General features: G+C 41.6%; 1 protein-coding gene across 2 annotated transcripts; it reads left to right on the forward strand.

The window, feature by feature from the left end:
* The first annotated feature begins 2872 nt into the window (after nt 1-2872).
* Nucleotides 2873-5991, forward strand: LOC111968137 (phenazine biosynthesis-like domain-containing protein 1). Of its 2 annotated transcripts, none has more exons than XM_023993702.2 (10): nt 2873-2989; nt 3427-3532; nt 3712-3811; nt 4071-4169; nt 4533-4642; nt 4971-5000; nt 5088-5176; nt 5299-5474; nt 5563-5625; nt 5805-5991. In XM_023993702.2, the coding sequence occupies exons 2-10, from the start codon at nt 3449-3451 to the stop codon at nt 5915-5917; spliced, it is 864 nt and encodes a 287-aa protein (XP_023849470.1). In that variant the 5' UTR covers nt 2873-2989; nt 3427-3448; the 3' UTR covers nt 5918-5991. The 2 variants fall into 2 exon arrangements, with proteins under 2 accessions (XP_023849470.1, XP_023849469.1); XM_023993701.2 differs by having other exon boundaries at nt 2909-3087.
* The last annotated feature ends 6759 nt before the right edge of the window (nt 5992-12750 follow it).

Consider the following 12750-nt stretch of genomic DNA (forward strand, 5'->3'; position numbering starts at 1 on the left):
ATCATCTTGAACTTCTTCCATTTTCTAATAATTGCGCCAACAGTTGTTGCCTTCTCACCAAGCTGCTTGCCTATTGTCCTGTAGCCCATCCCAACCTTGTGCAGGTCGACAATTTTATCCCTTGATGTCCTTACACAGCTTCCCTGGTCTTGGCCATTGTGGAGAGGTTGGAGTCTGTTTGATTGAGTGTGTGGACAGGTGTCTTTTATACAGGTAACGAGTTCAAACAGGTGCAGTTAATACAGGTAATGAGTGGAGAACAGGAGGGCTTCTTAAAGAAAAACTAACCGGTCTGTGAGAGCCGGAATTCTTACTGGTTGGTAGGTGATCAAATACTTATGTCATGCAATAAAATGCTAATTAATTACTAAAAAATCATACAATGTGATTTTCTGGATTTTTGTTTTAGATTCCGTCTCTCACAGTTGAAGTGTACCTATGATAAAAATTACAGACCTTTACATGCTTTGTAAGTAGGAAAACCTGCAAAATCGGCAGTGTGTCAAATACTTGTTTCTCCTCACTGTACATAGTCCCTTCGCCTGGACCATGTTTGAAAAGGGCAAGAAAAGTCTTCATTAGCAATATCATGCATATACCTTATAAACTTATTTGCTAGGCCTGATGTGGAATTCAATTTCCAGGTACTTACTAGTAGCTAGTTAAACCATTTACTAGTTAGCTAGCTAGTTATTTGCCTCAAGGTCGATTGCATCTTCCTCTGTGGCAAACCTTGTATATATTGACTAGTTTAATTTAGCGAAGTTAGCTACAAGCAGTGTTTACATGAACATTGTACAAAACAATATTTAGATATCACACACACACAAAAATAAATCCAGAACATAAAAAGTATTACGATATAGACAAGTTACTTGACAAATACTGTAGGAGACACTTTGATAATTTGGTATTTATGCATTTAAAAAAACAAGCAGTGCTTACTTTTAAGCCTCTCTGTTTTGGACTGTTTTGGTGTGTGTTCTAAGTCTAGGTTTAAGGGCTTTTCCAAGCTTAAAAGGATAAACATTCAACATCATGGGTCATTAAAAGGTTAAATACATTGGCCATGCTGTCAATTCTAGCATGACTTCTGCTACGTTCAAAACAACTGGGAATCTCATACTTCAGTGAGTTCAAGACAACTGGGAACTCGGGGGGGGGGGGGGGGAGCACCTCGACCGACTGGGAAAATACGGTCATCCAACTCGGAATTCCAAGTCGGGACCTCGGGCCTTTTTCTAGAGCTCCGACCTGAAGATCACTGACATCATGATTCGACCTTGTTTTTTCCGAGTTCCCAGTTGTCTTGAAAGCACCATAAATCCAGAGAATTCCAGACTTTGTCAAAGTTTGATGACAAAATTTGCCCAAAAAAGAACACCACGCCACCTTCCTGTTCAAGTGAGCATAGCACAAAAGGAGTCCAACAATATCTTGTATGCTGCTGCATAATTTATGTAATATGCCAGGGAGATATGTATACTGTAGCTAAGAAAGTAATACTAAGTGTACATTGTGTAGTAAGCGCTATAGCCTGCTACCATATTGTATGAAGATGAATATTGTTTTGTTACACACACACACACACACAAACAATACAGATGTATGTGTGTAAAGACTGACCAACATTGAGTGACAGGCCATAAAAGCTGTGGTCAATCTGGAGAGGGGAGGGGTGCATATCTCCAGGCCAACCAGGGAGGTTAGGACACTGGACAATACCATATAAGGAACTGTTTGAGTGTAGCGGCACAAGACGGATCTAATCTACCCAACAACCAGATGCGGACAGAGGAGAGCACTAAGGGACTTGGACAAGTCCGAGTGCCAGCATAGGCTGAGCAAAGTTTAAACCGCGCTCAGCCTCTACTGTGATAGGCCAACAGACGCGTTGGAACTACATCATCACGGTATAAGAACAGCTGTTTACGTACTTCCTGCCAGTTCCCTGTTCTACCCTGCGCGGAGATACAGTGAACCCGTATATACGAAAATTGCATTTGCCATTTATTGTTTGCGTTAATTAAACATAATTTAAAAAAGTTAGCAGACCTTGCTTTTTATTTATCCTGATACCGGATTTGAATAACGCAGCGCTCACAGCAGTGTCAGTCTGGGGTGCGTTTCGTTCGATAAAACTTTGTGCAACGTTTTATTCAACTGACAGATACTGTACTAAACGACTATTTGAATAACGATGTGATTATGGTAGCCCAGATGGAGATTTTATAATGGTGTGTGCTGCACGAGTTATGTGATTTCAAATGGTCACACCCATATTGATCAGGCCACACTACAACGTACACACTAAACTGTTGTAGAACAATGCAGTTTTGGGGAGACGTGTCGTTCAGTACAAACAGTCACAATGCAACAAACGTTGAATCGAACTGAATACGCCCGTTTTAAACCGGGCTTTCTACTTTGAGTTTGAAACGCAGACACCCTCAACCGTCGCGCTAGCTACTTTCCCTCGAGTTATCGCCGTCGAAACCGGATGCAGTTAGATTGCCCTCTTAATTGGAGGTCCAATTCACAAACGTTATCCACCCCAGCCCTCGATTTTACAACCAATTTAGCTCGAGGGAGCAAGTAAAGAACTGTAATCACTTGTGGGGTTGATATGACCCACAATTCAATGCAAACTATAGTCACGTGTCAAACTCCGGTGTACAGGAAGTCTCAAATGTAATCAACATGACTGCGTTTTCGGCATGTCAGACAAAATTACAAAACTAGCTTTAAAAAAACCCATATATATATAAAACGTAGCTAGTTTCATAAACATATTTTTTGGAATTCTGACATTTATTGGAATAAATGCCCAAACTATAAAACTAGCTAGCTAGCTACCTGACAGTTACGTTAGTTTTAGCTAGCTATGTTCGCTTGCTAGGTACATTAATACGTTTTTAAGCTCAATATTTCCACCAAGGAGGTTGCCTCTCCGATCATCACTCTCACTCGCTTGGGCAAGGGACATAAGGTATACTCGGATTTGACGATGTAAAACGTAATTCGAGGGTTTAGGACCGAGGGTTGTCTAGTTTGGACTGCTGCCTATATATGATCAAAATAGTCTAGGTGGGTTTCTCTCCTTGTCTCCTCTTTACAATGATTTTAAAATACACATTTACCCTGGGTAGATGCCTACCTACAGTTTCTATCAAATCAATGAAATAAAGATAGCTAGGAGACCAGAGTTACCTAACCTTTTTCACCTGCACTGGTCTGAAAGCGCAATATGTTGGGCGTATTCTATGGGGAGATTGTCTAGCCAAGCCAGCCCTATCAAGTCGGTGCAGACTAAGAAAATGAAAGGAAGCAATGGACTTTAGACTTTTGGAATGATACACCCTCTGGTTAAAGTTTATTTGGAGGCGTGCAGCTGTTAAACTTCTTAATTTCTCTCTGTAAAATCAGCACAGGCCTACTCTAGTAAGTAATGGAGATTCCAGTATTCACTGTTGATGCGTTTACCAACTTACCTTTCAAAGGAAATCCTGCAGCAGTTTGTCTGCTTTTACATGTAAGTATACTTTTTTCTACTTGGGCAAATAATACATGATTACATGTCATTGCATATGCTCATGTATTGCTGAATAATCAACATGAGTATTTGCTTTAAGTTATCTTACCACAGGTATACTTAAATATTACCAATGTAATCATGCAAAAAAAAATACTGTTGACTGTTCTCAACCAAAGGAATTGCAGGATGATATGTACCAGAACATTGCTGCTGAGATGAACCTGTCAGAGACTGCCTTCATCATACGGCTGAATTCAAAAGATGACTTCAGCTCAGGTATCTTTTTTTGGACATTCTGAAATAGAGTTGAAACTTACAAATGTATTCGATATAAAAAGCCATGCCACTTTTACAATTTTCTGTGCAGAAGTTTGCAAATCTGCCATCTGGTGGTAATCTGTTTTATTGCAATTAACTAAGAGGGGGTGACTGCTGCCAATGAGAGTAAATGGGGATTGAGGAAAGAACATGTAAATCAACTCACCACAACTTCCTAAAATGACTGACATGGGAACTTGTATGTGTTGTATTGAAGGAGCACGCTTCCGTTTGCGTTGGTTCACCCCCACCACTGAGGTTCCTCTGTGTGGCCATGCCACCCTGGCTTCAGCTGCAGTACTGTTTTACAAAAAAAGTAAGAATGACAGTGACGACATTAAACAATAAGGCAACAGGGGGTGGTATGTCAACACGGAGTGCCTGGATACAGCCCTTAGCCGTGGTATATTGGCCATATACCACAAACCCACAAGGTGTATTATTGCTATTATAAACTGGTTACAAACATAATTAGAACAGTACAAATAAATGTTTTGTCATATCCATGGTATATGGTCTCATATACCACTGCTTTCAGCCAATCGGCATTCAGGGCTCGAACCACCCAGTTTATAATACAGTATCTCACATGTAAGCGAGTGAATTGTAACAAGTACACACTTTCTGTATAGACTGCAATTCAATGAACTGTTTCTATCCCACGACCCCCTTCCTTCAGAAAATGTCAACTCAACAGTGGTATTTGAGACACTGAGTGGAGAGCTGTGTGTGCGACAACAAGGGGAATCTATAGTGATGAATTTCCCCCTGAACAAACCTACTCCTGTGGTAGGTGATGGAATCAATGTGGTACATTCATGTTCAGCATGTTATATACACTGAGTATACCAAACATTAGGAACACCTACCTAATATTGTAGACCGTCATTGTGATTAAGAATTTGTTCTTAACTGGCTTGCCTAGTTAAATAAAGGTTAAATAACACGTGACCTCAATAAGGGATTATAGCTTTCACCTGGTCAGTCTGTTATGGAAAGAGCAGGTGTTCTTAATGTTTTGTGCACTCAGTGCACATGCTATTATAAATATTGCATAAAAGCCTTCGCATATCAATGTAACTTTTTAAATGTTCTAATTGAAGCTTAATATCCGCAGGGTCTTAAAGAATTTAAAGACATAGTTAAAGTAAGTGCATCGTCCTTCTTATCACTGTTTCTATAATTTATGGTGAAGAATAAGACTTGATGTGACAGTCTTAATGTGTATGTGCAGGCTGCTGTGGGAGACCAGCCAGTTCAAGAAGTGTGCCTCTGTGCCACCACCAAAATGCTAATGGTGCGCCTTGCTGACAGTTGTGACAGGTAACATTAAAATATATAATAAAAGCACTCATTATTCATTATCCCTGAGCTGTTGGGAAACGGAGAGGATGGAAGGGCAACTTAACCTGAAAGGGATTGAAACAGTGAGTCTTGGGTTATAGGTCAGTGCTCACGTCCCTGCAGCCAGACCCAGCAGTTCTGCTCCGTGTAGACACTGGCGGGAGGCTTAGGGGTCTGCTTGTCACCATGATCGGAGACCCTGGCTGTCAGTCTGGCTATGACTTCTACTCCAGAAACTTCTTCCCCTGGTTCGGGGTTCCTGAGGACCCTGTGACTGGTAAGAACAGAGGACATTGGCCTGTCTTATTCTGTAGGCCTTTAGAACCTTTAATTCAAATATATATATTTTTTTATATTTTTTTTAGGCTCTGCGCATACTGTCCTTGCAGGCTACTGGTCAGAGAAACTTGTCAAGAAAAAGATGCTGGGTGGGTAATCTAAACAGTATTGCAACATGGAGGTCAAATTCCATTGCACAGAACAATACATTTACAGATACTGGTGGACAGGTACATCTTGAGTCCAGTAAAATCCAATCAATAATTATGTAAATGGAATAATTTGAAGAACTGCCACTAACATACTATATTTTCCACCTGTGTGACAGCCTATCAGTGCTCTAGCCGTGGTGGGGAGCTGGAGCTTGAGCTACAGGATGATGGCAGGCTCAATATCGCTGGCCAGGCGGTAACCGTCCTGCAGGGGATTCTCACTGTGTAGAGACTATACTGTTTACTCAGACTTAGCTAAATGTACAACAGGAGCGTAGCAATTAAATAAATAAAAAACTCTGACTGTGTCTACAGATTATTTGGGTTTTGAGAGATTATTCTATTGTTTCAAATTGTTAGTCAACATTCACCATACAATCCTCACTATTTGGACAGTGATGCAACATTTTAAAATGTCTCTATACTCCAGCATTTTGGATATGAGATCAAGTTTTGAATATGAGGTGACTACTGAATGTCACCTTTTTATTTGGGGGTATTTTCATACATATCAGTTTAACCATTAAGGAAGTTCACTTTATTTAAACCAAAAGCTGTATTTTGGTTATAGAAGGGTCCAAACATTTTTGTTTGTTGCAATTTCACTTTGGTTTTGAGAAACTTCCCCTGCCAGCAATATACTTTCTCATGCTCATTCTGCAGTGTAGGGGTTTAGATAAAACATTAACAAAAGCAACAACATAAAAACACACACCCAAATACATCTGTTAAGAAACGGAAGCTCTCAGTATAATGATGCAGGTCTTTAGATGTTGTACACATGAAATTGTGCCATTCCGAATTTTATATTTTATTTATATTATAAGTTATATTCCATTTTGTTTCCCCTTTCCAGCTGTGATATCTATGTGTAGCCTGCTTATGCACACACAAAGAAAGTATGACTCAAGTTGTACAAAGTGGAATATAATGTTGCAGTTAAATTTTGGATTGACACAGTTTCATGTGTACAACATCTAAAGACCTGCATCACTATACTGAGAGCAATGTCATTTCTAAAGTTATGTTTCTGGAGCTTTTGTTCAGAACGACGACTGAGGAAGTGTATCACTGGTCGGGGTAAGTTGCTCAAAACCAAGTGAAATTGCAAAAAACAAGGTGTCTGGATTCTTCTATAACATGCCATTTACATTCCAAAATACAGATTTGCCTCAAATAATAAAGTGAACTTCTCCTTTAAGAAATAAAAGCACTTTAGGTATCCCCAAACTTGAATTCAAATTTTAGCTTCGTTGTTCAAATACATATGGTGAGGACTGTATTTCAACAGTTTTTACTGACTAACAGGGAAATAAACATGTACAATAATACCAAAAATGATTTATTCACATATAAAAAGTAAAACCTTGACAATCAGTACTGTCTCAAAAACATGACTAATTACCAATCTTAATCTAACAGGTCTGTGTGAGGAAAGGTCAGAGCAAAGTTTGAGTAATTCATGAATTTGTTTTGCTGCAGAGTATTGCTACATAGCCCTAATGATTGTGCAGATTCAGTGTTAATGGTACCTGTACTTCAGCTTTCGAATGGTCACATTCTGTTGTAATAGAAATCTTTAAAACAATAGCAAAACATTCCAACCCATAGTTAAAACAATAAACATACCAACCCATAGTTAAAACAATAAACATACCAACCCATAGTTAAAACAATAAACATACTCAACCATAGTTTAACAATAAACATACCAACCCATAGTTAAAACAATAAACATACCAACCCATAGTTAAAACAATAAACATACCAACCATGCAGTTAAAACAATAAACATACCAACCCTAGTTAAAACAAAAACAACCATAGTTAAAACAATAAACATTACCAACCCATAGTTAAAACAATAAACATACCAAACCATAGTTAAAACAAAACATACCAACCCATAGTTAAACAATAAAACATACCAACCCATAGTTAAAACAATAAACATCAACCCATCAGTTAAAACAATAAACATACAACCCACAGTTAAAAACAAACATACACCATAGTTAAAACAATAAACATACCAACCCATAGTTAAAACAATAAACATTCCAACCCATAGTTAAAACAATAAACATACCAACCCATAGTTAAAACAAATACATACCAACCCATAGTTAAAACAATAAACATACCAACCCATATGTAAAACAAACATATACCAACCCACAGTTAAAACAATAAACATACCAACCCATAGTTAAACACAAACATACCAACCATAGTTAAAAACAAATAACATTCCAACCCATAGTTAAAACAAACATACCAACCCATAGTTAAAACAAAACATCCAACCCATAGTTAAAACAATAAACATACCAACCCATAGTTAAAACAATAAACATACCAACCCATAGTTAAAACACAATCCCAACCCATAGTTAAACAACTAAACATACCAACCCATAGTTAAAACAATAAACATACCAACCCATAGTTAAAACAAAAACATACCAACCCATAGTAAAACATAAACATACCAACTATTAAAACAATAAACATCCAACCCAAGAAAAAACAATAAACATACCAACCCATAGTTAAAACAATAAACATTCAACCCATAGTTAAAACAAACATTCCAACCCATAGTTAAAACAAAACATTCCAACCCATAGTTAAAACAACATCCAACCCATAGTTAAAAAACAATAAACATTCCAACCCATAGTTAAAACATAAACATACCAACCCAAGTTAAAAACTAAAACATACCAACCATAGTTAAAACACAATAAACATACCAACCCATAGTTAACACAACATAACCAACCCATAGTTAAAACAATAAACATACCACCCATAGTTAAAACAACATACCAACCCATAGTTAAAACAAACATTCAACCCATAGTTAAAACAATAAACATACAACCCATAGTTAAAACAATAAACATACCAACCCATAGTTAAAACAAACATTCCAACCCATAGTTAAAACAATAAACATTCCAACCATAGTTAAAACAATAAACATTCCAACCATAGTTAAACAATAAAACAATAACATCCAACCCAAGTTAAACAATAAACATACCAACCCATAGTTAAAACAATAAACATACCAACCCATAGTTAACACAAACATACCAACCCATAGTTAAAACAATAAACATTCCAACCCATAGTTAAAACAATAAACATACCAACCCAAGTTAAAACAATAACAAACATTCCAACCCACAGTTAAAACAATAAACATACCAACCCATAGTTAAAACAATAAACATACCAACCCATAGATGCAATGGCTTTGTAAAACATCTCCAAAAATACTGTAGCATACTTTGAACTTTTTAAAGTAATCAATATTTAGAAATGGATCCATTGCTTGATCAGTCTGAAGGCTGATTTCCAGATGGTGAGCGAGGAAAGCACTTGTTTCTACCTCAGATGTTCGTTACAGGTGCATGGGGAGTCATACCTCAGATGTCCTGTTACAGGTGCATGGGGAGTATACCTCAGATGTCCTTTTACAGGTGCATGGGAGTCAACCCAGATGTCCTGTTACAGTGCATGGGAGTCATACCTCAGATGTCCTGTTACAGGTGCATGGGGAGTCATTTTACATTTACATTTACATTTAAGTCATTTAGCAGACGCTCTTATCCAGAGCGACTTACAAATTGGTGCATTCACCTTATGAAATCCAGTGGACAACCACTTTACAATAGTGCATCTAACTCTTTTAAGGGAGGGGGTGGGTTAGGAGGATTACTTTATCCTAGGTATTCCTTAAAGAGGTGGGTTTCAGGTGTCTCCGGAAGGTGGTGATTGACTCCGCTGACCTGGCGTCGTGAGGGAGTTTGTTCCACCATTGGGGTGCCAGAGCAGCGAACAGTTTTGACTGGGCTGAGCGGGAACTGTACTTCCTCAGAGTTAGGAGGCGAGCAGGCCAGAGGTGGATGAACGCAGTGCCCTTGTTTGGGTGTAGGGCCTGATCAGAGCCTGAAGGTACGGAGGTGCCGTTCCCCTCCAGCTCCGTAGGCAAGCACCATGGTCTTGTAGCGGATGCGAGCTTCAACTGGAAGCCAGTGGAGAGAGCGGGAGAGCGGGGTGACGTGAGAGAACTTGGGAAGGTTGAACACCAAGCGGCTGCGGCGTTCTGGATGAGTTGTAGGGGTTTAATGGCACAGGCAGGGAGCCCAGCCAACAGCGAGTTGCAATAATCCAGACGGGAGATGACAAGTGCCTGGATTAGGACCTGCGCCGCTTCCTGTGTGCAGGCAGGGTCGTACCTGCGAATGTTGTAGAGCATGAACCTACAGGAACGGGTCCACCGCCTTGATGTGAGTTGAGAACGACAGGGTGTTGTCCAGGATCACGCCAAGGTTCTTAGCGCTCTGGGAGGAGGACACAATGGAGTTGTCAACCGTGATGGCGAGATCATGGAACGGGCACGCTTCCCCGGGAGGAAGAGCAGCTCCGTCTTGCCGAGGTTCAGCTTGAGGTGGTGATCCGTCATCCACACTGATATGTCTGCCAGACATGCAGAGATGCGATTCGCCACCTGGTATCAGAGGGGGGAAAGGAGAAGATTAATGTGTGTTGCGTCTGCATAGCAATGATAGAGAGAGGCCATGTGAGGATATGACAGAGCCAAGTGACTTGTGTAAGTTACGAGAATAGGAGAGGGCCTAGAACAGAGCCCTGGGGGACACCAGTGGTGAGAGCACGTGGTGCGGAGACAGATTCTCGCCACGCCACCTGGTAGGGCGACCTGTCAGGTAGGACGCAATCCAAGCGTGGGCCGCGCCGGAGATGCCCAGCTCGGAGAGGGTGGAGAGGAGGATCTGATGGTTCACAGTATCAAAGGCAGCCGATAGGTCTAGAAGGATGAGAGCAAGGAGAGAGAGTTAGCTTTAGCAGTGCGGAGCGCCTCCGTGACACAGAGAAGAGCAGTCTCAGTTGAATGACTAGTCTTGAAACCTGACTGATTTGGATCAAGAAGGTCATTCTGAGAGAGATAGCAGGAGAGCGGCCAAGGACGGCACGTTCAAGAGTTTTGGAAGAAAAAGAAAGGGATACTGGTCTGTAGTTGTTGACATCGGGGGATCGAGTGTAGGTTTTTTCAGAAGGGGTGCAACTCTCGCTCTCTTGAAGACGGAAGGGACGTAGCCAGCGGTCAAGGATGAGTTGATGAGCGAGGTGAGGTAAGGGAGAAGGTCTCCGGAAATGGTCTGGAGAAGAGAGGAGGGATAGGGTCAAGCGGGCAGGTTGTTGGGCGGCCGGCCGTCACAAGACGCGAGATTTCATCTGGAAGAGAGGGGAGAAAGAGGTCAAAGCACAGGGTAGGGCAGTGTGAGCAGAACCAGCGGTGTCGTTGTGACTTAGCAAACGAGGATCGGATGTCGTCGACCTTCTTTTCAAAATGGTTGACGAAGTCATCCGCAGAGAGGGAGGAGGGGGGAGGAGGGGGGAGAGGATTCAGGGAGGAGGAGAAGGTGGCAAAGAGCTTCCTAGGGTTAGAGGCAGATGCTTGATAGAGTGGTAGAAAGTGGCTTAGCAGCAGAGACAGAAGAGGGAAGAGTAGAGAGGAGGGAGTGAAAGGATGCCAGGTCCGCAGGGAGGCGAGTTTTCCTCCATTTCCGCTCGGCTGCCCGGAGCCTGTTCTGTGAGCGCTCGCAGTGAGTCGTCGAGCCACGGAGCAGGAGGGGAGGACCGAGCGCGGCTGAGAGGATAGGGGACATAGAGAGTCAAAGGTGCAGAAAGGGAGGAGAGGAGGGTTGAGGAGGCAGAATCAGGAGATAGGTTGAGAAGGTTTGAGCAGAGGGAAAAGATGATAGGATGGAAGATGGATGGAAGAGTCATACCTCAGATTGTCCTGTTACAGGTGCATGGGGAGTCATACCTCAGATGTCCTGTTACAGGTGCCATGGGGAGTCATAGCCTCAGATGTCCTGTTACAGGTGCAATGGGGAGTCATTACCTCAGATGTCCTGTTACAGGTGCATGGGGAGTCATACCTCAGATGTCCTGTTACAGGTGCATGGGGAGTCATACCTCAGATGTCCTCGTGTACAGGTGCATGGGGAATCATACCTCAGATTCCTGTACAGGTGCATGGGGAGTCATACCTCAGATGTCCTGTTACAGGTGCATGGGGAGTCATACCTCAGATGTCCTGTTACAGGTGCATGGGGAGTCATACCTCATGGGCTGCTGGAGGGAGCTGGAAAACGTGGGACAATTAATAAAAACAATCTGAGTGGATTGAACAGTTATTATCAATCATCATACAACAACTTTAAGCACTGTTAAAACCTGTAAAATACTGATCTCCATACAACATTGACATATCACAGCACCTCTACAATATATCAGCCAGCTTATCTGCAAACTACAGAATCCATTCATCACTGTATTTCTCTCATCCAAGGTTAAGGCCATACTGATAAGGCCATGCTGGGCAGTGTAAAGGAGATCATGCTCTCCTGGTTGAGGTGGCTGTGGAGTTTCTCCAGAGTGGCGTAGCAGTGCAGGATGGTGGCCGAGACCACCATGATGAGCTTTTGTGATGGCCACATTCAGCCTCCTCTAGTCTTTCAACAGCTCAGACCAGGTCACACACAGGTCGAAGGTCATGACCCATACAATATGTCCAATTTAGATACAAATAATTAATGTTGAAATTTGCTCAAAGTCTGTTATAACTATCCATCCAAAAGTTATGCACTTTGACCAAGTAAAGGTTCATATCTCAAGAGACATGGTTGGTTTAAGGTCCCTCACGTTGCCTTCTGGGTGACTCCTGACGAGGGAAATGATGTGATGACACTGTTGTACTTCTCCATAGCGTTGACCTCCACAGTGCTGAAGGCTTGCGCAGTTAGCAGGCCTAAGATGGCCTTCAGCTGCTGTCTGTAGGGAGCAATGACCCCAATGTCACTGGCCCTGCAACCAGCCTAGTAGAACAGGAGGGTATAAGGCTAAACTTCTCTGCTGTTTTGGTATCCTGGCTACCACACTGTAACAGATCTCGTTCATCTCAATATCTGCTGTGCTGCTAGTGGCAATGGCAATTCGCTGACTCTACCTTTAAGTGTGGCT

Source organism: Salvelinus sp. IW2-2015, linkage group LG8, assembly GCF_002910315.2.
Source record: "Salvelinus sp. IW2-2015 linkage group LG8, ASM291031v2, whole genome shotgun sequence".
NCBI lineage: Eukaryota > Metazoa > Chordata > Actinopteri > Salmoniformes > Salmonidae > Salvelinus > Salvelinus sp. IW2-2015.